The following is a 26,200-nucleotide window of genomic DNA, read 5'->3' as shown; positions in this document are numbered from 1 at the left end:
ATCAGCTGGTTCGATGATGACAATCGATGACTGTTTTGCATTTATGGATTGTTTTCGTTTTGGAGTCAGGAAATTTTGCGTGTTCTGCGCCAGAAAATTTCAATTTTTAGTGAAAAACTTTTGAATTTCTCGACGATTCTGTTCGGCAATGAACAGATTTGAGTACTGCCAGGCTCGGTTGGCGGAAAATGAGTCGTTTGTGGCCAAGGACCGCAACGTAAAGCTGTACGATGGTGACGAAAAGGTGAGTGTTATAATTTTGTTAAAGTTGAACTAGATTAATCTCAAAACCTCAAAACTTTTGCAAAATAACTTTGTTTAAATAGTGGAGTTCGGCAAATATGCCAAACAACATCAAAATACCAAATCATCGTTTACATGTTGAAATGATTATTTATTTCTAATTACTTTTTTTAGTTCATGATTCGATTATCTGAAGTTATATATACAATCCTTCGGATAATGCGGATAATCGAATCAAAAATCAAATTATTCGCTCTACAGCATTGCCTTGGCGTTCTCGATTGCGAGATTCCTACTCGAAACTAGGTATCCGAAGGCTTGATTGTTGAGGCAATTGCAAACCTCTTTTTATACCTTAGCTTCCATCCACCCCGGGATTCGAACTGACGACCTTTGGATTGTTAGTCCAACTGCCTACCAGCGACTCCACCGGGACAGGACCCAGGGAGACGACTCCTACACCTGGACTGAGCTAACGACCTAACCTTTTTTAGGTTAGTCCGGGGCCAACATTTACTTCCCGTCCGACGGAAGGCGTGATCAGACAAATATCGTCTCAAAATTTGCCACCGGGACCTTCTGGGATCGAACCCAGGCCGACTGGATAATCGAAGCTCAAGTTAAAAAAAAAATAAAAATAAAGGAAAAGTGATAAATAAAATTCAAAAGCTATAAAAACTTCAGAAATTTCAAAAGTTTCATTAATTTCAAATACATTTTATAATTCAAAAGACTCGAAATTTTCGAAACGCTAACGCTAATTCAAAAATTCAAAAAAGCTACAATTTAAATAATTTAAATAGCATTTTTTTTATTTCAGAAATTTAAACAAATTTAAAATAAGTTAGAAATCTGAAAAAACGAAAAACAAGAATGTAAAAACTTAGAAAATGTTAATAGGGTATTTGTCGATATTTTGGGCCTACTAAGCCGAGTGCACTTTAAATTTTATAAACTCAACCCCCGGTGGTGGTTGGTCACTTTTTTGTTTGACACTTTGACATTTGACACCCCGTTGATTGGTCAAAGTCAAACTAAAAAAGTGAAGAACTGTCACTTTTTACATGGCGCTCACGCACACTATCAAAACAAGCGTTTGGTAGTTTGTATGAACTCCGTGTAAAAAGTGACCCCGTTCGTTTGACAACAATTGGTGTCAAACCATCGAGATTTGAGTGTATTCTCAAAGGCTGCTGTAGACAGCTTTGCTAATATTAGGCTAGTATGCAGATCGGAAGGAAAGGGTTCAAGAAACAGCTTTACAAACAGCAGAATAAAGGAGAGGGAGCGATTTCTTGGGGCTTTTCTTCACCCTCTCTGACTTGCTTGCGCTGCCGCTGCTGCCCATTTGATTTTTTTCTTGACCGGTTCCTTCCGAAGTGCGTATACCGCTATTAGATGAATGAGTTGGTTTTGTAATGCTAATACTCGTACTTAATCACATTTTAAAAAAATACTTATTATCGCTGTATAAGTCCGAAAATGTAAAACATTTTTTGCCCCTATTTTGAGTATACTGCTCCTATAATACTACTTTCTTTGTACCTATTCTCGACCTACCTTCTGATTGGTTGAAATCTCGAAGCAAAACAAAATTTAAAGAAAGTTTTAAACAATAAAAAAAAATAATTAAAGTGTATTTTTTTTTAAATAAAATTCAAAGATTAATTATTCGAATTTCAAGATTTCAACAATATAAATATTTCAGCCATTTTAAAAGTTTTAAACATTTTAAAATTGCCAAATTTAAAAAGCTTTTAATAATTCAAAAAGTAAATCCGAATATTGTAAAATTGGGAAATTTCAAGCATTTCAAAAATACCGAAAGTTTTCAAAAGTTTAATAAATATAAGATTTTAAAAATATCAATGATTTTAAACAGTTTAGCGACTCCAAATTAAAGTGATGGGCCAATTTAAAATACTTGAAAAAGTAAGAAATTTACAATTTCAGAAGCTTAAAACTTTTCAAAAAATCAAATTTTGTGGGAATTTTAGATCTTTTACATGTTTAAATTGTTAAAAACGTTAAATAATTCAAAAGCCCAAAATATTTATAAAAAAGTAACTTATGTTGAATAATTGTAAGATTTTTAAAAAATATTTTTTTTAGAAATTTCAAAACATTTTTTTTACATTTAAACAAAATTTAAGCTTGAAATAATTCAAAACTTCAAGAAAAAACACAAAATGTCTTAAGTATGTAAAATTTTATATTTTTTGAAATTTAAGAATTTTAAATTTTTTAATTAAAAAAATAAATCAATCAGAATATCCAAAACACATAAAAACAATAAAAATTTCAGAGTTTTGCTTTCCTCACTTTACTGAGGAAAGGCTATAAAATCACTCGAAAAACGAACTTTTTAGTTAAACCTCTTAGACCTGCCTTCATTTGTACATATCGACTCAGAATCACCAGCTGAGCAAATGTCTGTGTGCTTGGCTGTATGTAGACATGTGTACCAAATCAATGTCACTGGAATATCTTGTCACAGGCTCAACCGATTTTGGCCGGAATTGTTTTAATCGATTCGTCTTAACGTCCCCTAAGTTCCTATTTAAATGCATGCAGTTTTATCATGTATTTAAAAAGTTATGTTAAAAAGACTGTTTCATATTAAATTAAAATTATGGCAAAAAGGGTGGTTTTTTCATGAAACCCTCACATGTTATATATTTTTAGAAAGCATATGAGAAGACCTTTCTTGAGGATTAAGAATTTCCAAGATCTGACTTACCTATCTAAAATTACAAGCAGTTTAAAAAATAGTCTGAATTTACATAACCTCAAATGGTCCCGCCTGATTGCCACGAAAAAGCCTTGTAGAGGGATGCCATTTTCCTGAAAGGCGGTGTTTGTATAATTTTGACAAAAAGTCTTTTTTTTTACTCGTCACTTATTTTTATTAGGATCTCTTAGGTGCTGCGATCATGTTAGGGGAGATCCATAAACCATGTGGACACTTTAGGGGATTGTAATCACTCTATAAATGAGAGGAAGGTACCTACCACCTAAAGGTGGATTAAGTTACGTTTTTAAAGAATAAAGTGACTCTCCATTCAAGCGATGGATTCTATAAAAATTATCAAATCAAAACTTGACAAAATTACAACTTTACAATTTCAAAAAAATAAAACATTTCATAAATTCATAATTTTTAAGAATTTTAAAAATTTCTAAAATTTCAAAAGTTTTAAAAATTTCATAATTGTAAAATGCTAATTTTTAAATTAAAAACTGATTTTTTTACATGAAAAAAATTTCAAAAATTTTAATAAAGATAATCAATATTTGAACTTTTTAACTCTTTAGTTCCAATAAAAAATAATTTGAAAAAAATGAGAAACTCTTAAAATTCCGTTTTTTTTAATTTAAAATAAATTAGAATACTAGATTAGAATATCAAAAAAATATAAAATTTCATAGATTTCAAATAGTTTAGTGACTCAAAAATTAAGTGATGGATTGATTTAAAATCACCAAATTAATGCTTGACATAACAATTTTTTTTTTGGCGATGACGGTGAGGTTTGTAATTTTAAATAAGCAAAATTTGAGTGGTAAATTTATTCAAAATTATCAAACCAGAGCTTGACAAAACTACAACTATTTCAACTTTTTTCTTTCTTCTGTTTTTTTTTTTTTTGCAAAATTTAATTAAATTCAAATACATGTTTTCTTCCAATCCCAGACCAGCTACGACGACGGCGAGGTCGTCCTGACGAGCCACCGGTTGCTGTGGGGCCGCAACGGCGAGATCGCCCGCGGCGGAAACGCCCTCTCGTTGCGCCTCCGGTACGTGCAATCGTTTGGTGAGGAGGAAGCCAGCTCGATGCTGTTTGGCCGCAAAAAGCGAATCATCCTGCGGCTGGCCGGGCCGCTGCCGGACAAGGCCCCCGGCCCGATGGACCACAGTGTGGCGCAGTTTGTGAAGCTGAGTGGGAAGAATGGGGTGGATGCGGGGTTTGTGCAGGCGTTGCATGAGACGGTGGCCGCGAAAATTTGGGCTGTTAGTGAGGAGGGCGAGAAATCGGAACCGGCGAAACGGGTGCTGAGGACGGGGATTATGGGAATCGAGCGGAACATGGCCCAGAAGCAGAAGCAAACGGACGAGAATATAAGTTTGGCGTTTAAGGATCTGGGGAAGCTGATGGAGATGGCGAAGGATATGGTGGCGATTTCGAAGGTGGTCAGCACGAAGATTCGGGAACGGCAGGGGGACATTTCCGAGGACGAAACGGTGCGGTTCAAGTCGTACTTGATGAGTTTGGGAATTGACGATCCGGTGACGAGGGACGGGACAAGGAGCAATTCGGAGTATTTTATGAAGCTGTCGCAGCAGTTGTGCGAGATGCTGTTGGATCCGATTACGGTGAGGGTTCGGGACTGGTTGATGAATGATTTAATTTAAACTTTGAATTGTTTTTTTTTAGGAATCTGGTGGCATGATGTCCCTGGCAGACGCCTATTGTCGCGTGAACCGAGCACGTGGTTTGGAGCTCCTTTCACCGGAGGACCTCCTCGAAGCGTGCAAACTCCTGCTTGGACCAATCAAGTTACGACAGTTTCCCAGCGGAACGATGGTTCTTCAGTTGGACAACCACGACGACGAATTGGTATCGCAGGAAACGGTCGAGCTGGTGGAAAAACTCACCTCGATCAGCGCCGACGAGTTGGCGCGCGCCGTGGGAATTTCTCTACTGCTAGCCAACGAGCGGCTGCTGACGGCCGAGAACCTCGGCAAACTGTGCCGCGACGAATCCATAGAAGGTCTTCGCTTTTATCCAAATTTATTTCTTCAATTCATGGTGTCGATCCAAATCCCAAAATAAAATTCCCTGACTTTTCCCTGACCTCTCCAGACCACCAATTTTTTTTATTTTCTATATTTTACTAACATATTGTTTGGAGCGTTTTTATGGTTTCATGCATTTTCCTTTTTGAATATTGCAAATTTAAGATATTAAAAAAAATCAACGACTTTTTTATTTTGATTTTTTAACCATGAATTCTGCAAAAACTTAAAAACTTTTTTTTATTTTGTCAATCATTTTTTTTTCTAATCGAACATCCAAAATGAGCAACCATAAAATTTATAAAAAAAACTAAAGGTTTTGGAGACAAAAACTAAAAAAAAGGTAATTTTGTAGAACCTTAAGAAAGATTAAAACAACACTGTAAAAATAAGAAAATGTACAATTAAATTAAATTTTTTCAAGTAAATGTTTACGGTTTTAAAAAGATCTAGGTCTTTTTCAACAAGGATTGTATTTAAAGTAAACGGTTTTCTGGAAAACATCTTCTTGAAAAATAAAAAAAAATGCAGTAAAATTAAAAAAAAAAAAATGTTTCTACCTTGAGAAGAACCTATAGACGATCATTCACACGATCAATACATTTTATAAAAATAAAAACAAAATGCAACCTGCTCGAGCTGTTGCGACGAGAATAACGTTCCACTACAGGTTTAGCCGAGTGGGAACAAATCTTTCTTAAGGGCATTACCAACTATTGGAAATGTAGAAAGGAGAAGTAAAAAGTAGGAAAAAGAAGATCGATAGAAAGGCAAAAGAAACGACCAGAAATCACAAGTACGACAAAGATCCGGCCAAGCCGATGCCATTTGAGAATTAACGTAGAAGTTGGTTAAAAAGTAATTCGCATACTGTAAAATTGTAAGTAAAGCTTCTACTATGATTGTATCCAACTAATGAATTAAATAAAGTTTTAGCTAATCACCAACTAAACACGGTTGCCCAGATTTGCTCAAAGAAATTCAGTGACGCTGACTCTACCTAATCTCAACACTAAAAAATTTTACAAACTCCTGCGGAATTTGCAACTCAACGATGGAGTTCAACTGCAAAAAGTGCAACGAACCGGTGCTGGCAAATCGTGCAGATTTTCTTACGTGTTTGCAGTGTGATTCACGCTACCATGCAGGCTGCTTGAGTAGGAACAATTCCACACCTAACCCGGAATGGTTCTGCGAGGAATGTTCCGCCGTAATGTGTCAATATGGACCGCTGATGCTCACTGTTCTGGACCTACGGAAGCTGGAGGAAGAGATTGTTGTGGAAAAGAGGAATTTGCGGAAGAAGTTCGCTGTTCTACAAACTCAGTTGGACACGATACAAGGGAAAACTAAAACTCTGGTGGACACTTTTTCTTCGACATCATCGGTCGGGAAGCCCAGATGTTATGCGCAGCGCTGAGAGACGAGTTTACCAGGTTGTATGCTGTTCAGCAATCGCCAACAAAAGTACACACTGAGGATCATCTTCAACAGATGTTTGCGCGTCAGGTCATCCCATCTGATTTGCCCAAGTTTAGTGGTAGACCCGAAGACTGGCCGATATTTATTAGCAGCTACAACAACTCCACGGAAGCCTGTGGTTTCAGCAACGTTTAAAATTTGATTCGGTTACAGCGTTGCCTCGAAGGTCCAGCTCTCCAGTCTGTGAGTAGTAAGCTTCTGCTGCCGAAGTGTGTTCCTCAAGTGATCTCCACCTTGAAGTTACTGTTCGGTAGGCCAGATTTGTTGATATCAACTTTACTATCACAAATTCGCCGCATACAAGCCCCTGAAAGTGAGGACCTCAACTCACTAATACATTTTGGGCTAGCAGTGCAAAACTTGGCAGATCATATTGTGGCTGCTGGACTTCACGACCATCTAAACAACCCATGTCTGCTGCAAGAGATGGTTTCTAAATTACCAACACATATGAAACTAAGATGGGCCACTCACAAACAACTTCTTGGTGTGGTGAACATTGCGAGCTTCAGTGCCTTCATGTACGAGATCGTCGTAGCAGCCAGCCAAGTTACCTCCACAATGGTCACCACTGTAACTCGTGAGATACCCTAGAACGCGAGGATGCTCATTGTTGTGAAAGTGACGCAGCAAGAGATCAAGTACCGGAGGTGGATTCGCGATTGAGCCGCCGAGAGAGGAATAATCGATGTCTAATCTGTGACGAAAACGGACATCGGTCTCAGTACTGTGCAGTGTTCAAAACAATGCCGGTCAGTGAACGCTGGGACAACGTAAACAGAGCGCAGCTGTGCCTAGCTGCCTGAACAGACATCTGCCGTGGCCCTGCAAGACCGCTACAGCTTGTGGAATTGAGGGATGCGGTCTGAAACATCATCGACTACTGCATACAGCGCTGCAGAATCCACCTTCGACATCTGGAGCATGTTTCACGTCGTCGAAAACGGAGATTTCTGCTGGTCTGAAATATGTTCCGGTACGATTGTACGGGAAATCTAAGACAGTGGACACGTATGCGTTTATCGACGAGGGATCAACAGCGACGATGGTGGAAAGCAGTCTAGCTGAAGAGTTACAGCTTGACGGTCCAGTTGAAGACTTCAGTATGCAGTGGGTGGATGGGACGAAAGCTCAGAATACCAATTCTCGGACCATGGGTTTTCAAATCTCGGGTATCAATGAAACCAAAAAATATTCATTGTTTAACGTACATACTCAAACGAAACTTTGCATGCCTAAGCAAAGCATTAGTGCAAAGAAATTGAAGCAAACATTTTGTCACTTGAGGGAAACAGATATAAAAGGTTACCAACATGCTAGGCCGCGCCTACTGATTGGACTGACCAACACACACCTAACAGCACCAACAGAAGTGCGTGCAGGGAAAGTAGGAGAACCAATAGCTTTCAGCTGTGCATTAGGGTGGTGTGTATATGGGAACAAGACGCTTGTTCAATAATTATTCTCTAGCAAATAAGTTTCTTTGTAACACTCCTCTGATCAGGTCGTATTACCGGGGGGAGAATGTTGCGACGAGAATAACGTTCCACTACAGGTTTAGCCGAGTGGGAACAAATCTTTCTTAAGGGCATTACCAACTATTGGAAATGTAGAAAGGAGAAGTAAAAAGTAGGAAAAAGAAGATCGATAGAAAGGCAAAAGAAACGACCAGAAATCACAAGTACGACAAAGATCCGGCCAAGCCGATGCCATTTGAGAATTAACGTAGAAGTTGGTTAAAAAGTAATTCGCATACTGTAAAATTGTAAGTAAAGCTTCTACTATGATTGTATCCAACTAATGAATTAAATAAAGTTTTAGCTAATCACCAACTAAACACGGTTGCCCAGATTTGCTCAAAGAAATTCAGTGACGCTGACTCTACCTAATCTCAACACGAGCTTTTCAAAAAGTCATTATTTATCAAACTCTGATTTTTGGGTGTTTTGGAATAGATTCCAAATTTAAGCTCGATCTGGCCACGGAAATTCTCCTTGTAACCCCTTGAATGTTGTTTGGGGAAAATATGTAAAATGTAGTTGTACAATCCCTATGAAATCTCGGATGCTGGAAACAACTCTTCCGAAGAGACCATATTTTATAAATTCTTGAACTCTCAAATTCTTTTATTCAGAGTTGTTAAGGAGAAATAAAAAAAATCCGCGCCATCCCAAAACCCAATCCGTGCAAAATCCGCAACATTTAAGAAAAATAATTTTGCGACAAACAGACAAAAGAGTTTCATAATAAATTCAATTTTGTAATCTCAGAACGCAGAATCTTAAAACGCTGAAAATGTATTTTTGATAAGATTAGGTAAACTAGAGGAAAAAGCCAAAACAAACATTTTGTTGAAAAAAATCAAAAATTACAACATTTTGAAATTTAGATCTAAAAACTCAATGAAATCTTAATAAAAATATAATAAAATTTTAAAATTGTAATAGATTCTCGTTCTTGAGGTTTTAAATTTAAGATACAGTTCATACTCGATGATCTTACCAAAGCGTAGCTTAGAAAAATCGAAACAAATTTTCCTACATCTTCTTCTTAAAATTTTAGAAGAATTTAATATGAGAATTTAAGAATTTAAGAATTTAAGAATATAAGAATTTAAGAATATAAGAATTTAAGAATTTAAGAATTCAAGAATTTAAGAATTTAAGAATTTAAGTATTTAGGAATTTAAGAATTTAAGAATTTAAGAATTTAAGAACTTAAGAATTTAAGAATTTAAGAATTTAAGAATTTAAGAATTTAAGAATTTAAGAATTTAAGAATTTAAGAATTTAAGAATTTAAGAATTTAGGAATTTAAGAATTTAAGAATTTAAGAATTTAAGAATTTAAGAATTGAAGAATTGAAGAATTTAACAATTTAACAATTTAACAATTTAAGAATTTAAGAATTTAAGAATTTAAGAATTTTAAAATAATATTTTTTTGTTCTCTTGATTGTTCTTATTTTATTTTTATTTTATATTAATATCTTTGATTTTTGTTTCCAGATTTTTTTAATTTTTGATTTTGATCTTTTAATTTCTTTTTTAATATGAATTTATTTATTTTGGGTTTTTAATACTATTTTTTCCTAATTTCTGAATAATCCAATTTTGAAAGTTGGAGCTGTAATTTTTGAATGTTTTGGGTTTTTTATTTTTCTTCAAGAATGTTCAAATTAAAAAAATATATTTCTTCTGGTTGAATCCCATCTAAAATTCAAAGGCGGAGAAGCTTCTGTTACATCCAATCAAGCTCATATTTGGGAAAGAAGCACAGTACACCCACTGGAACATGCCCAATAATAATTTTTGTTAATCCAAATGTCTGTATCTTCAGGAAAAGTTTGAAAAATGATTATGATTCACAAGATTAAAATTAAATGTATCCAGTATAAAAGAACAATAAATAAGGATAAAAAACATTACTCAAAACTTTAAAGAAATTAAATATTCAGAGTCAGTATGTTTAAAAATAAGTTGAGTGTAGTCCGTAAATACCCAGTTTTTTCCATAAATTTTTGTTTTGTTTCTTTAATTCTTGAATTTAATTCTTCAATTTTTAATTACATTTCACCATCACTATTTTGCTTACATTTTAGATTACACAAATTTAGACTACTTTGGATCATTTTTAAATCATAGTCCAGTTTAATTTTGAGAAAAATAAGAATTTAGATTACGAATACTTAAGTGAAATTTTGGAAAATTTTCTAGCCTTACAATTTTTGTTAGAATTTTAGAATAAGAATTTAAAAAATTAAGAAATCAACAATTCCAAAATATCAGAACATCAAAATTTTAAAAATTTAGAATGTTTATGCTTTAGAATTTTAGATTTTTTTTTATTTTCAAGTGTTCGAATTTTTTAACTTTGGATTTTTTTAAATCATTCAATTTTTCTGACAAAATGTATGATTTTCTCTATGGTCCCTAAGCATGCTAAGCAAACAACCAATTTTAGAACAAATCTCTGAGGATGGTAAAGCAACTGCCTCATATTGTCCTACCCTGTGTGCGCTAGTAATTTGTATTTTTCAGTTGAACGGAAATCCAAATCAAATCCAAATTATTTAATTTTTAAACCTAAACATTGCAAACAATTTACGCGCTTTTCGTCGTGACCCTTTTCTTAAGCATTTTTTTTTTTTCAAATACATCATCAAAGGCGATTTTTTAAATAGAAATGAAATTTTGTAGTAATATTTTTAAGATCATCGAAATTCCCTGACCCAGCATAAAATTCCCTGACTTTCCCTGACTTTTCCAGGTCAAATAAAATTCCCTGACAATTCCAGGTTTTCCCTGACTTTTCCAGAAATCGACACCATGTCAATAAAACCACCGGTCCAGATCGTGCGTAAAGTCTTTGCTTTCGGCATGGTCGGCGTCAAAATTGAGCACTCGCAGATCGTGATCGGTCACGATGAACAGTTGGCTCGAATCCGCGGCCAGGCTGTACACCGGCGAATAGTTGGTCGTTTTCCGGGGCGAAAAGTACATCTGGACGCAGCGGCGGGGTGCTCGTAGATCGTACAGGTTCACCCGGAAGTGCTGCTTCATGCCGCAGAGCACTCCGTAAGCTCCGTCATAGTCCAGGCAGTAAACGGACGCGTCGTAGGGGTCACTCCAGATCGCTTCGTCTTGGGCAGTTCGCGTGTCGACCAGTCGCATCGTTGTGTCAAAGTTTCCCGTTAGAATTGTGCACGAATCCTTCCACAGCAGGTGATAAACGGCACGGGACGGTGAGTTCAGGACTGTTGAGAAACCTCTGAAAGAAAGTCCTTGTTGGCATCATCATTTCAAACAGTGTTAAAAACACAAACCTTTCCACATCTATCAACCGTAAGGCGCTCTTGGCACGATCGTGGTACTTCCCCGCCGCCAACCTGCTCCCTCCGTCCGGACTAAGCTTTATCGTTTGGTACGCGTCCGCCACTTCAAGCTTCCTCTCCAGCGCATACTGCCCATCTTCCACCAACCCCGTCCAAAAGCACGTCGAACTCGACTTACCCGTGCTCACAAACAACTCCCCCTCAAAGTCAACCGCCGTCACGATATCATCCGCCAGCACCTGCTTGCTGTACCGTCGCTTCCGGCAGTCGTACACAAACCCACTCCCATCGGCCCGCCCAGCAAAGATCACCTCGCCCTTCTTCACCATCCAATTGATATCCGATTGTCTCTCCGCCCCCACCGTCCAACTCGGCTTCACCCTCAACAACCCCCTCTCCGCAGTCCTCTTGTGTACCCTCAACTGCCCACGATGACTCATGTAAAGCCAGCGCTTCTCCAGCATAATCTGCGAAAAGTACAACATCCTATGCTGGAAGAACTGATTCTCCGCGTACCGTCCATAGCGCCAGTTCTCGAACAAGCTGATGCGTCGCCGAAAGTCAAACTCGATCACGTTCCGGCTGGGACAGTGGGCGGCTTTCGGCTGGTGGCCGGTTTGAAGCAGGCGGGCGCTCAGCCGGGAATACAGATGTACCGTGATGACGATGTAGAACCGGTGGCAAACGCGGGCCAGACGGTCCAGATCTTCCAGGTTGAGGAAGGAGAAAATGTGCACCAGCGAGTCCTCGTCCAGGTCGGTGAATTGGAGGGATTCTTTCGCCATGATTTTGATGTTCTGATCGTTCACATTTAAAATAACTTTTTGAATAAATTAATGCTAGAGTACTTTTTCAAAAGGTCCTATGTGCAAAAACCTCAATCTGAGAAATTTGATGATAAAGTTTTGGTGCACATTTTTAAATCCCATTCAAACACGTTTGGGTATTTTTCGATTCTGAAAACGCCCAAATGGGTCTAGAGTAATGCTTTTCAAGTGTACATCTCGGGATTATATAAAAGACAAGATTACGCTTAGTTTTGACGCAATTTGGTTCATACAACCTGTGAGTGCACATAGGACACGTTTCATAGAACAATTTTTGCACATAAGACATTGGCATTGGACTATATTCATGTGGCATTGCACATAAAACTTTATCAAATAAAATTTAAATCTCGATTTAAACAAAAACTAAACTTTTGTAATAATAATGTATTTCCAACCCTCTCGCAACGTGTAGGCATCAGCTGATGAAGAGCATGAAATATTTCAATGCCTCCAGCGCGTGAGAGGAGAGAGAAGCCGTTATTTACCAATGAGCATTCTGTCAGATGGGTGGCGGGTAGGATAATTTACGATGCCAAATTAACCAATGCGCCAATGTAAACAATCAATATTGTTTACTTTGGCGCATAGGATAATTTGACATGGTAAATTGTCTTATCCGCCTATCGAGCTGTGAGCGCACATAATACATTTTTTAATCTTTCGTTTTTGAAAGTTTTTGGCCCAAGTAGTGTAAACATATTATTTAACACTTATAAACAAGTGTTCCGATAGCCCCCCAGCAGCACTGCATGCGCACAACTTTTATGCCCCAAAGTGATTACCACGTCACGGATTATTACCATGTCCGATTATCACGTCACAGTCTCACGTACCCCCTCTCCCTTGTCACACTTGCGACAACTCTCCACCCCCTTACAGCGTGACGTACTTTATGGATGACGCCTACGGCCTAACGAAGGATGCAAGATGTTGATTCAGGAGCGGCCCTGAGAACCTTGCTCTTCGCCAAAGAATTATTCCGATCTCAGGGGTTGGATCTCCGAACGGGTTCTACGGCTGTTGCTTGGCCGAGGGGTGAGGTCAGCTTGGGACTTGAAGAGCGCAAGTCGCACAAAACTGGAATCAATTGCGTTGATCGAGATGCTTATGCGGCGGTCCGAATCGCGCGCCTCGAAGTCATGTCCCCGAGCAAGTCCAGGATCTCATCCGAGTACTGGGTAAAGTGCTCGTATGAATCGAACGCCGCTAAACTGCCAGGTACATGAACGAGTCGGTTAGGTTGCCGACTTGATACCGTTTGGGAGGAGTCTGGAAAAACGGAAAACATCGGGTCACAAAAAAACAGAGGCACAGAAGAAAAACACTCGTAACGTGCTGTTGGCAGTTCATCAGCGGGACTTTGCCGGACAGCTCCAGATGCTGCAGGCAGGTCATATCATAGGACGAGTACGCCCAATGGACGTAATCCAGCATTGCATTGCAGACTGCACGATAAGAAAGGTAGAAACGAGTAGTCGTAGAAAGGTCGAAAGGTAGTCGTGCGGAATATCCAAGATGGTTTTCGTGCTCTTAGACAGACAGATGGACTTTATCTGGTTGTGACGTAGTTCTTAAGCTGGCTGATGAGCAGCTATTAGGACCTGTCAAGCGCGAAGAGTCACAAGCGATTCTTCAGCGAGGTAAGTTCGCTCAGATTAGCAGCCAATTCCTCCGTAAAACCAGTTCGTTTATGGCTGGCTGTGAGAAAAGATCATCACGACGACGAAGCCGCGACGCACTTGTCGTAGTGTCCATGCTGGAACTGAAAACCACGGCGTAGTACTGACAGATCGTGCACGGCCGCCATGCGACCGCGTATTCCGTTACGGTGACGCTGCTCCAGCTGGACGATACCCTGCGTAGTCAGGAACAACACGTCGTGATCGGAGCGCTTCTGCAGAGCCTTTGTTACATACATGTAAATCGATAAAAAAGTCAGAGGTTGGTGTGAGCACACACTTAATTTTATTAAAAAACTGTTATCAGGGCATTAAAATACACATTTTCATCTATTATCAAAACATATTTGAAGACATTTGGTTGTATCACTGCCGAAATATACACAAAAAAAAATATTCCTAATCATCTTTTAGTGGATTCAAAAAAAAATCTGTAATATGACATTTTGTGATTTTCTACATGTGAGCAGTTCTCTAGGATTTCGGTCATTCGATTTTTTTTGTATTTTTTAATCCGACTGAAACTTTTTTGGTGCCTTCGGTATGCCCAAAGAAGCCATTTTGCATCATTAGTTTGTCCATATAATTTTCCATACAAATTCGGCAGCTGTCCATACAAAAATGATGTATGAAAATTCAAAAATCTGTATCTTTTGAAGGAATTTTTTTGATCGATTTGGTGTCTTCGGCAAAGTTGTAGGTATGGATACGGACTACACTGGAAAAAAATAATACACGGTAAAAAAAATTTGGTGATTTTTTTATTTAACTTTTTATCACTAAAACTTGATTTACAAAAAAACCGAGGGGGACGTCACTCCTGCGTTCACCGAGCGATAAAGCTCCCTTCTCTAACCTTCGCAGCACTATCTTTTGCTTTTCCGCTTTATGTTGCTTTAACTCGCGTTAACCGCGATAACTTGCTTTTTGGCTTACCTTACCTTACCTTACCTTAATTTTGTTGCTTTCACGCATCAGACTGCTCGATTTTTTTGACAGCGAGAACTCTCAAACGCATATGACAGTTCTCGTTGTCAAATCAATCGAGCAGTTTGTTTTGCTGGAACCGATCGTCTGCCATCGGAATTTTAGACCGGTTCCCGTCACCGGAGAACTGCGACGACCACGAAAATGATGTAGAGCCTTCTTTTTCATCATCTTCCACCTTCCATCTAAAGGTTAAGTACCTGAACAAATTCGCCAAAGCCGCCGTTAATACGACCTGCAAGGACCTAGAGCGCTAATAGCCGAAGGAGACACGCAACCACCTGGATGCGGTTTCGGGGAAGTTGGTTTGCACCCGGTGCAACGTCGTGATGGACCACACCCGGAAAGGTTCCATCATTCCATTCCAGTGGAAGGCGCAGGAGCACTTGAAGAGTTTATGGAGGAAGGTAGAAGCGAAGGCGTCAGGGAAGGTCAAAAAGAAAGTTTCGTTCGTGGCGGAGCGTGAAGAAGGTGGAGAGCACATTGAGGAAGGTTTCGTCGTACGTGTCGTGTGAAATGCGGGTCAGGCTGTTGGCAGCGGTTCGGCAGTGGAATAGTCGCGTGATGTTAAAGTAAATCGGGGAACCACAGTTTTACCTTTATGTATTTAGCGTCTAGGTTTTACAAAGTCTAATGTGCGAATGATCGAGTGTAAAAACGGAAATGTGTAATGTCAATAAACGTCACTCGCAGGTGACAGCAACTGCTGCCAACGCTTGACAGCGCGTCTGCCCAGTGGGCTTCGCACCGTACGGCCAACACTCCTCCTCGATGTCTAGCGGTGGCCAGATCCTCCAGCCTTGAGTCCCAGCATCCCGACGAACTTCGCAACTTGAACAGCTCCAAGCGGTTTGGTCATGATGTCCGCCAGCATGTCGGTGGTGGTGCAGTAGCGCAGGATTATTTGACCAGAAGTAGCAGCGTCCTTAATGTAGTGGAACTTTGTGTCGATATGCTTCGATCTGCGATTCTGCCGCTCCAGCGCGACAAAGTCCAGGCAGCTCTTGTTGTCTTCGAAGATTGTTGTTGGTGTTTGCTGCTTTTCGCCGAGCTCTGCCAGCAGACGCCGTAGCCACACGACCTCTTGGACTGCTTCCGCCAGGGCCACGTATTCCGCCTCCATCGTTGACGTTGATACGCAGGTTTGCTTTCGGCTGGCCCAGCTGATCGTCGCTTCTCCGAATCGAAACACAAATCCGCTGTTCGACTTTCGATCGGACGTGTCACTGGCCCAATCTGCGTCGCAAAAACCTTCCAGCGCCGACATCCGGTCTGCTTCTGATGTTCCGAGTTGCAGACGATGGTCTGCTGTTCCGACGAGGTAGCGCACTACCCTTTTCAGCTCAGTCCAATCCGCCTGTGACGGACTCTGGATCTTCCGGCTCAGGATACTCACGCTCGCTGCGATGTCCGGTCTGGTGTTTGTGGACACGTACAGCAGCGATCCGACCAGGCTGTGGTACTCGGTGTTGTTCGGCAGCACTTCCGACTTCTCGGCGAACTTGTAGTAGCCGGTGTCCATCGGAATTTTCGACTTCTTCGACTCGTCAAGCCCGTACTGTTTGGCAATTTTACGGATGAAAGACGATTGGTTGATCGAGTACACGCCGTCGGGGTCCTGGTTCACAGCGATTCCGAGAAAGAGATGCACCGGCCCCAGGGATGTGATCCGGAACCGTTTCTTGAGCTCCTCCTCGACGCGTAGCATCTGGTTCTTCTCGCGGCACACAATCACCATGTCATCGACATAGATCAAAAGGTACATCCACTCACGATCGCTCAACTTCTTCATGTACAAGCAAGCATCGGACGACGATTGCACAAAATCGATAGCAATCAGAAAGTCCTTGATGGTGCTGTTCCACACTCGCGCGGCCTGTTTCAAGCCGTAAATACTTCGATTGAGCTTGCACACACACTTTTCTTGGCCAGGGACAACAAAACCAGGGGGTTGTCGCATAAAGATTTCTTCTTCGAGGGTACCATACAAATACGCCGTTTTCACATCAACATGGTACACGTTCATCTTCTTCTGGCTGGCGATCGAGAGCAAAACACGAAATGTGGATTGCATCGCCACTGGCGCAAACACTTGATCGAAGTCGCGACCGAACTTTTGGGAAAACCCTTGTGCCACTAATCTCGCTTTGAAGCGCACCACTTTCCCTTCCGCGTCTTCTTTCTTCTTGAACACCCATCGAGAGCCGATCGGTTCGCAACCGGCGGGGGGCGTCACGAGCGACCAGGTGTTGTTCTCTTCGAGCGATCGGAGTTCTTCCTTCATGGCGGCCAACCACTGTTTCTTCTCGGGGCCAGCGATTGCTTCACGGTAGGTTCCGGGTTCATCGCTGCACTGCGCGGCCAGTCCGACCACGAAATCGTTGAGATGCTGCGGCGGGACACCAAAATTGCTTCGTTGCGAATGCCGATTACCATCAGCACCGTTCTGCGCCGACGCCGCCGGCTCTCCAGCAGCACTTGGTCCAGCGGGTTCCGCAGAACCGCCAGATGCCGCCGATTCCTCAGCAGCTTCTTCACTTGCGTCTTCCTCCGGGTCGTAGAAACTATCATCCGAGTCGTCTTGGTCTTCCGGAGCTTGAAGCTCTTCGCGCACTTTTTCAACTTTTTCTCCGATCACAACTTCCACGTCATTTGTTGACGTTTTGTCACTTGCACTTTCTTCTCCGATTTCAGCGCCCAACTCCAGGAACTGCGCGTCCCGGCTGACGATGATCCGACCGGTCTTACGGTCGAGGAAACGGTAGGCCTTGTTCTGCGTGCAGTAACCGATGAAGATCAGCTTCCGCGCCCTGTTCTCGAACTTTCTCCTCCTTTCGGCCGGAATGTAAACAAACGCTTCCGAGCCGAACACTTTCAGGTCCTTCACCGCGGGCTTCTTGTTGAAGAGCTTTTCGTACGGTGAACAGCCAATCGATCGAGAAGGGAGTCGGTTCTGCAGGAACGTTGCGGTCATCACGGCCTCGCCCCAGTACAGCTTCGGCAGGCCTGCGTCGTGCAGCATACAAAGCGCCATCTCCTGGAGGTAACGGTTCTTGCGCTCAGCGACACCGTTCTGCTGCGGGGAGTAGGGACAGGTGTACTCGGCTTTGATCCCCTCTGCCGCGTAGAACTCCTCCAGCGCCTTGGTCGCGTACTCGCCGCCGTTGTCCGACCGTATCACCCGTGGCTTCTTCCCCATCTGGTTCTCCACGAGGCGGACGAACTCGATGATTTTGTTGACAACTTCCGATTTGTTCGCTCCCGGCGTGACGTTTTGAAACGGTCCACAAACGTCCGTGTGCACCAGGTCCAGCACACTTTTTGCACGGTTTTCAGCCACTTTGGGGAACGATTTGCGGGACAACTTGCACTCGAGGCAGCACTCACACACACTTTGCAGCCCACAGTCGATCACTTTCATGTGTGTTGCCAGGTCGTTCCTCCTGATCTGATCGATGACGTCGATGTCGCGGTGACCAAACCGACGATGCCAGGTGTGGGGACAAAACTCCGTGTGCCGGGCGGTGGCCGACACCATCGATTTCTCGTTCGTCTTGAGCACGTACATTCCGCCGACCAGGTCAGCGACAGCAGCCACAGCGCCACTTTCGTCGAGCACTTTGCAGCCGCGCGCGGTGAAGGATACAACAAAATGATTGTTTACGATCGTGCTTACAGAGAGCAGACTACCCTCGAGTTCGGGTACATACAAAACGTTTTGTACTTGGATCTGTCTTTCTCGTCCTTCGTCGTCAACGCAGCGTAGCAGGCCACGTCCCATACCTTGCGAATGAGTTGTGTTGCCGTTCGCCAAGGTGATTCCGATCTGCACGTCCTCCGTCAGCTCCGTAAAGAAGTTTTTGTTGCAGGTCATGTGCTGGGATGCACCACTGTCCACGTACCACAGCGAAGAAGCGCCGCTCACCGAGCAGCGTACCGCCTGCTCAGCATCCACCATCCTCGCCGATGCGGTTTCCACCTTCGTCCAAAACAGCAACGGAGATGCTTCCGCCGCCTTCTTCGCCCTTGGTGCGTACTGGTGTCTGGTCTCGCCGGAGTCGCCCTTCAGGCTCGCCTGGTACTTCCGGCAGTTTTTACGGAAGTGGCCAGGTTTCTTGCAAAAGAAACAGGTCTTCTCTCCGGGCTTGGATGCCACCGTCTTCAGCAGCTTACTGCCGCCGGCAATGTTCCCCCGCTCCAGCCGCTTCTGGTGCTCATCGAGCAGCCGGGATTTGACAAAGTCCAGGGTCAGATCGGCATCTGGGCGGCTCTCCAGGGCCACGACAAGACCGTTGTAGGAGTCCGGCAGTGTTCGCAGCAGCAGCGCGACCTTCAAATCCTTGTCCAGCTTGAGATCGGCACCTTGCAGGCGGTCGAACATAACCTCAATGTCCTGCAGGTGTGCTTCCATGTCGCCATTTTCTTGCAAATTCTTGCTGCACAGCTTCTTCAGCAGCAACACGCGCGACGAAACGGAGTGCTTCTCGTGGTACTCTTGAAGACTTTCCCACATCTCCTTCGCGGTGGCCTTGCCCTTGATGAGCCCGAATTGGCTCTCCTCCACGCACAGGCCAAGAGTTGCGCGGGCCTTCCGGTCGTCCTTTGTCCACGCTTCCGTGACGGGATCGTCCCGTGGATCGCAGATGACGTAAAACAGCTCCTCGCGGACGAGCAGCATCTCCATCCGGAACTTCCAGGACGGGTAATTGCCGTTGCCGAGCTTGGCAACGTTGAACTTCACAGCCTCCGCCATCGCAGGAACAGGCAGTGACCACGCGGTCACGGGAGATGAAGATTCCTCGGGAGCGAACTCCAAAGCGCACAAAACTTCCCGACTTAACTTGAACTATCTGGGCCCATAACCTGTTGGCAGCGGTTCGGCAGTGGAATAGTCGCGTGATGTTAAAGTAAATCGGGGAACCACAGTTTTACCTTTATGTATTTAGCGTCTAGGTTTTACAAAGTCTAATGTGCGAATGATCGAGTGTAAAAACGGAAATGTGTAATGTCAATAAACGTCACTCGCAGGTGACAGCAACTGCTGCCAACGCTTGACAGCGCGTCTGCCCAGTGGGCTTCGCACCGTACGGCCAACACAGGCAACATCCAGAAGGGACGCTTCACTTTGATCCGGACAGCGAGGGATTTAATGTGTTCCACGTACAACGTGATGATGGACCATACACGGATGCATTCATCGATAGGCACCTGTCAACAAGTTCAAGAAGCGAAAAGTGGACCAGGACGATCCTGCAAAACACAATCAACCCTCCTACAAGGTTGCACGATACCCTTTCAAAACAACAGCATCTAACGCCATCACAAACCTGGCTGAACACTTGCTGATCCGGCTTAAGCGAGTTAGCAGCTTCCGGATGGAATGTGCGAGGAGAGAAAATTGTGAAATCATTTAATCATATTTGAATTTTTAAATATATATTTTCATATATTTATTTAGCGATGAAAGTTATGTATTAAATAAAAATAAATGTATTGCGCCTCCAGCTTGTGCCGATCGTCTTCCGGAAGGCATTCCAAATCCACGTTCACTTCTTCCTCATCCAGTGTTTCAATGCTTTCGGGGTCCGTCTGCGTCCTCCAATTATGCTGCGCTCATCGTCGTCGCTGATCGTTAGCCGCATCAGGTACTCTTCGTTTAGCTAAGCGTTACAAACGGATTCATACCCTTCGTTGTCGGCGATCCTCATCCGCAGCTGGAGCAGAGCGCTACCGAACGCTTCCAATGGCCATCGATTTCTTACCAGTCGTTTCCGCGGCCAGTTTGAACACGGCACAGGCCATCAGCGTTTTGGGGCAACCTCCGCCGTACACGATACGGACCTCTTTGACGGTAGCGGCCAGCATGCAAAGGGCGTCGTGCAGCGAACGATCCGCTTCGTCGGTGATCTGCTGGGTTGTCCCACGGATTACGACGGTACAGATCCTCCTAAGGGAACTCTCGAAGCGCAGCAGCGTGTCCTCACCGATCATGACCTGCCAGATCTGATTGAGACGAACCGGGTTGGTCCGGGTTGTCACCATGTCCTTAATTTTGTCCTACTCGGTGACCTCCAGCTCGGCAATCTTAGCTATCGAATCCATCTTGATGCTCTATGCAATAACCTTGAACTTGACCGTGTCCATTGGCGTGTTGGCGATCAAGATCTTTGCGTTCTCGATGCGTTTCGACTGGTGCACTGCACACCGCGCTTGTCCAACAGGAAACTCTCGTTCAGAAACGACTTCTCAAAGCAACCACCGGTCTTTTTTATGCGCTGAATCGCGGTCAATTTCCCGGATCACTTCAACCGCTTCACGGCATCGACGACCAGCTTGGCCAAGTACTACTTTTGCTGGGACCGAATCTACGAGCTGAGCGTCGTCCAGGCAATGTTCATCAAATTCTTCCATGAACTTTTCTGCATCCTTCGAATTGTCCTGAGCTACGACAATCAGCACCGGACGTGCCGCCTGCGTGGACGCTCTCCACCCGGCGATAATCGTCTGCGGGTGCAACATTTGTTCGTTCAGCTTTTCCGGCTCACGCAGCAACTCCGACGCCAGCACCGTCGCGGAAGTCGTTCTATCACCAACCTCGTTGTCAAAGAAGCGACTCATGTCCTCGAGGATCTTCGCCGCCGGATTTTTTACGCCGACCGCCTTCAGAATCGTCGCTCCGTCGATGGTGACCTCAACCTATCCGGCGCTGCGGCCGTGCGCCACCAGAATAATGTCCTTTCCCTTCGGGCCGAGTGTGCTCTTGACCAGGTCGCCGATCGCGATTGCCCCCGCAAACGAGGATAGCCGGGCTATTTCCCCCTTCTCCTCCTCGGCAAACGTTTCGGTGATTCGCTGGGGAAAGATAACAATCACAAACAACAATAAAAATCATAATTAAAATCACTGCTAAACAACAAAATTACCCGGAAACTTTTCTCCTGCGGAGCAATTTTTCTGGCCATTGACAAAAAAAGCAAAGTTTGCTTTGAATGTTTCTATCTGTCAAAACTGCATGAAAAAACAAAAACAATTACCGAGTTGCCAAACATGACCAAAAACTGCTCGACGGCAAGGTTGCAAGATAAATTTCCCTGGTTCAAAAGTCGAGCAGAAACTGATCGCTTTAACTCGCTTTAACGCGCGTTAACTTGCGATAACTTGCTTTAAGGTGGCGTTATGTGAAAACTCGGCACGATGAGTAGCGTTGATGCTTTTCGAGCCAGTTTTTTTGCGTTTTCGTGTGTTATCGCGGAGTGACATTCCCCTCGAAAAAAACACTATTTTTAATTTTTTTTATTTTTTGATATGTTTTAGAAGGCATAAAATGCCAACTTTTCAGAAATTTCCAGGTTGTGCAAAAAATCACTGACCGAGTTATGAATTTTTTAATCAATACTGATTTTTTCAAAAAATCGAAATTTTGGTCGTAAAAATTTTTCAACTTCATTTTTCGATGTAAAATCAAATTTGCAATCAAAAAGTACTTTACTGAAATTTTGATAAAGTGCACCGTTTTCAAGTTATAGCCATATTTAAGTGACTTTTTGAAAATAGTCGCAGTTTTCATTTTTAAATTAGTGCACATGTTTGCCCAGTTTTGAAAAAATATTTTTGAAAAGCTGAGAAAATTCTCTATATTTTGCTTATTTGGACTTTGTTGATACGACCTTTAGTTGCTGAGATATTGCAATGCAAAGGTTTAAAAACAGGAAAATTGATGTTTTCTAAGTTTCACCCAAACAACCCACCATTTTCTATCGTCAATATCTCAGCAACTAATGGTCCGATTTTCAATGTTAATATATGAAACATTTGTGAAATTTTCCGATCTCTTCGAAAAAAATATTTTTGGAATTTTCAAATCAAGACTAACATTTCACAAAACAAACATTTGGCAAACATTCAATATTACGCCCTTTTAAAATGTTTGTCTTGATTTGAAAACTCCAAAAATATTTTTTTCGAAAAGATCGGAAAATTTCACAATTGTTTCATATATTAACATTGAAAATCGGACCATTAGTTGCTGAGATATTGACGATAGAAAATGGTGGGTTGTTTGGGTGAAACTTAGAAAACATCAATTTTCCTGTTTTTAAACCTTTGCATTGCAATATCTCAGCAACTAAAGGTCGTATCAACATAGTCCGAATAAGCAAAATATAGAGAATTTTCTCAGCTTTTCAAAAATATTTTTTCAAAACTGGGCAAACATGTGCACTAATTTAAAAATGAAAACTGCGACTATTTTCAAAAAGTCACTTAAATATGGCTATAACTTGAAAACGGTGCACTTTATCAAAATTTTAGTAAAGTACTTTTGATTGCAAATTTGATTTTACATCGAAAAATGAAGTTGAAAATTTTACGACCAAAATTTCGATTTTTGAAAAATCAGTATTGATTAAAAATTCATAACTCGGTCAGTGATTTTTGCACAACCTGGAAATTTCTGAAAAGTTGGCATTTTATGTCTTCTAAAACATATCAAAAAATAAAAAAATTAAAAATAGTGTTTTTTGTAAATCAAGTTTTAGTGATAAAAGTTAAATAAAAAATCACCAAATTTTTTTACCGTGTATTATTTTTTCCAGTGTAGTCCGTATCCATACCTACAACTTTGCCGAAGACACCAAATCGATCAAAAATTCCTTCAAAAGATACAGATTTTTGAATTTTCATACATCATTTTTGTATGGACAGCTGCCGAATTTGTATGGAAAATTATATGGACAAACTAATGATGCAAAATGGCTTCTTTGGGCATACCGAAGGCACCAAAAAAGTTTCAGCCGGATTAAAAAATACAAAAATTAAAATTGAAGAAAAAAGACCGATTTCGTAGAGAATTGCTCATGTATGTAACCCCTTAACCGCCGCAACCTCTATGTTTCCGCCCACTCCGGTGGCCTCAGAAACACTAGTCTCAGCAGCTCGTGCATTTTTGGATTCTCGGACACGTTGTCCCAAGCGGCCCAGACGACCTGCATCTGCGTGCGTAATTATGAGTTTGCCGTTGGCGAAGTTGTTGATAGCCGATCCGCCCGGGTTCCGGCAATCTTAATGTACTCGACGTTCGTCTTGAGGTTCTCTGACAGACCATGACCACGAAGCGGATGGCGCGCTCTTTTTTAGGGTTTCTAGAAGCGTCCTCCGTACCACGTCCGCCGCCGCTTGGTTGGTCGTTGTCGGGGGACCAGGTACCGTAAAGCAGTGCTGCGGGTGATGAAAAAGTAGTTTAAGGTTAAGGTTTATTAAATTTAACAGCATAACATTTCCCTCCTGAAATGTGTTAACCGGTACCGTGGCCATCCGAAGTCGTCCCTGGCCAAAAGGCGGGATGTTTTCTGGCCTTCCGGATGTTTTTTGGTCGGTTCCGTGGCCATCCGGATGGCTTCTCTGTGCAAGAGGGATGATGCTTTTTGGCCATCCGGATGGCCACGGAACAGACAAAATCTATCCGGGCGGCCAAAAAGCATCCTCCCTTTTGGACAGGGACACCTTCCAGATAGCCACGGAACCGAGAAAACCCATCCGGAAAGCCAAATAATGGCCACGGTACCGGCAAACCCAACCCGAAAGGCCAAACAAATATTCGCCCTCTTGCACAGGGACGCCTTTCGGAGCCGATCCCATGGTCCTGGAATCATCTTTGGGAATCACGGTAATTTTCCACCCTACTTACCGTATTTTTTTGTTGCCACAATCCTTCGCCCTCCGACACTTTTCTTTAAAAACTCAGACAGTCCACAACAATGATCTGTCCGGGATCCTATCAACCAAAACAAAAAACATATTTTATGCTGTTTTATGAGTTGTTTTGGTATGTCATGCTGGGAGTCGTATCCGCCAGATTCAGGAGAGAGAGCTCATTGGTTAAATTTTGCTCTTCTCTTTTGCTGTGTCAGGCATTGAAACATTTCATACTCTCTTACAGCTGACGTCTACACGTTAACCGGAACCTAGGCAAACATTATTTTTAAAAAGATATATGGATATAATTATTCAATAAAATGCGTACATACGTCGTTATTATATTAGCGTATGTGCATAATGATTGAAATATATTTAAAATTGTACATAGGTCGATTTGTTATTGTCGTATGTGCATCATTTTACTGAATGCACATAGGACACTGAGAGGTAAAACGACGTAAATTATTTTGTATGAAAATTTAAGAGAATGCTCATAGGTTATTTTGCATTTCGCTAATAATTTTAAAAATTAAATACTTAGAAGAAATCGGGTTTGAGGATAGTGTAGTTTCGGATATGCAGAACGTCATGCATTGTATAACTCAGTTTGTTTACTTTTGGCGCATAGGACCTTTTGAAAAAGTACTCTAGAATGTTAATTTCACATCAGCACATGCAACTTCAGTCACTGTTCAAAACAAAACACAATCATCAGTTCGTCGTCATTGGTGTTTATATCATTGAAAAAATTGAAAAAATGAAGATGATTGATGAGCGTTTCTCGAGGGTATCGAGAAATTAAAAGTGAGAGTGTGTGCGTGCAACATGGAGTTAAACTTTTTGAAAAGCCTTGGTAAGCTTCACAGCAACTGCACAGAAAGTTTAACTCCATGTTGCGATTTGACAGCTCGATAGAGTTATCTACGTGCGCATGTATTGCGTGTTTGTACACGAAGGGTTTTTAGGTTAAAATTTGTACCCGCCAGCAAAAACAAATGGTAAGCTAGTGTGCGTGAGATGGGGCTTAGATAGCTCTATAGAGCTATCTAAGCCCGATCTCACACACACTAGCACACCATTTGTTTTGCTGGCTGGTACAAAATTTAACCTCACTTTTTTTCGTGTACGTACACGCAATACATGCGCACGTAGATAACTCTATACCACAGAGACAAATAAAATTACAGAGCGGGCTTGCTAATTCGAATGGAACTGCAAATTGGGTACTAAAGCCACAGAGTAATTCAGAGGACGCAGTCCGAACAAATGTCATCGAATTTTGTGGTTGCGTTACGGTTGATGTTGTTGGATTTTCCTAAGGGTAGCAGGCGTTATATTTTTTTTCAGGCGTTATGTTTTTGAACGAATATTTGAATTAAATCTAGTAGTCAACAATTAAAAATAATTTCCTGTCAAACTGACTCTCGTTCGAGGGGCGTGACATTGGCCTTTATAAATTAATTTTAGCAGTTAATACATCATTTGACATCTGACAGCGCCACACCTGCATTCAAAACATTGGTTTTGTTCTCGCTCTCGTTTCGTTTTGCAAAACAATTTCGACGAACCGATCGAGGGGTCCTGTTTTGGCGAGAGAGATAATCCGCCGGGCAAACTGACCTCGTCTCGGGGCCGTCGGAAAGTCGGCTTTG

General features: G+C 42.1%; 2 protein-coding genes, 1 long non-coding RNA gene and 1 pseudogene across 6 annotated transcripts; 2 read left to right on the top strand and 2 right to left on the bottom strand.

Moving 5' to 3' along the window:
- The first annotated feature begins 33 nt into the window (after nucleotides 1-33).
- Nucleotides 34-10,878, top strand: LOC6034189 (vacuolar protein-sorting-associated protein 36). Of its 2 annotated transcripts, XM_038256295.1 has the most exons (4): nucleotides 34-244; nucleotides 3,938-4,618; nucleotides 4,680-5,044; nucleotides 10,854-10,878. In XM_038256295.1, the coding sequence occupies exons 1-4, from the start codon at nucleotides 149-151 to the stop codon at nucleotides 10,858-10,860; spliced, it is 1,149 nt and encodes a 382-aa protein (XP_038112223.1). In that variant the 5' UTR covers nucleotides 34-148; the 3' UTR covers nucleotides 10,861-10,878. The 2 variants fall into 2 exon arrangements, with proteins under 2 accessions (XP_038112223.1, XP_001844544.2); XM_001844492.2 differs by lacking the exon at nucleotides 10,854-10,878 and having other exon boundaries at nucleotides 4,680-5,109.
- Nucleotides 5,020-25,270, bottom strand: LOC6044479 (F-box/WD repeat-containing protein 4). 3 transcript variants are annotated; one of them, XM_038256293.1, is made up of 4 exons: nucleotides 25,204-25,270; nucleotides 11,348-12,195; nucleotides 10,859-11,292; nucleotides 5,020-5,049 (listed from the first exon to the last, which is right to left on the bottom strand). In XM_038256293.1, the coding sequence occupies exons 2-4, from the start codon at nucleotides 12,139-12,141 to the stop codon at nucleotides 5,045-5,047; spliced, it is 1,233 nt and encodes a 410-aa protein (XP_038112221.1). In that variant the 5' UTR covers nucleotides 12,142-12,195; nucleotides 25,204-25,270; the 3' UTR covers nucleotides 5,020-5,044. The 3 variants fall into 3 exon arrangements, with proteins under 3 accessions (XP_038112221.1, XP_038112220.1, XP_038112222.1); XM_038256292.1 differs by lacking the exon at nucleotides 5,020-5,049 and having other exon boundaries at nucleotides 10,370-11,292; XM_038256294.1 differs by lacking the exons at nucleotides 5,020-5,049; nucleotides 25,204-25,270 and having other exon boundaries at nucleotides 10,370-11,292; nucleotides 11,348-12,958.
- Nucleotides 5,830-6,055, top strand: LOC119767520. The gene is made up of 2 exons (XR_005277565.1): nucleotides 5,830-5,921; nucleotides 5,972-6,055. It is a non-coding gene; the product is annotated as an uncharacterized LOC119767520 (long non-coding RNA).
- Nucleotides 20,278-22,035, bottom strand: LOC119767519 (annotated as a pseudogene).
- Nucleotides 25,271-26,200: the final 930 nt, after the last annotated feature.

Source organism: Culex quinquefasciatus, chromosome 2, assembly GCF_015732765.1.
Source record: "Culex quinquefasciatus strain JHB chromosome 2, VPISU_Cqui_1.0_pri_paternal, whole genome shotgun sequence".
NCBI classification, from domain to species: Eukaryota; Metazoa; Arthropoda; class Insecta; order Diptera; family Culicidae; genus Culex; species Culex quinquefasciatus.
The sequence above is the reverse complement of the archived record's forward strand: the minus strand, read 5'-3'. Positions and strand labels throughout refer to the sequence as shown.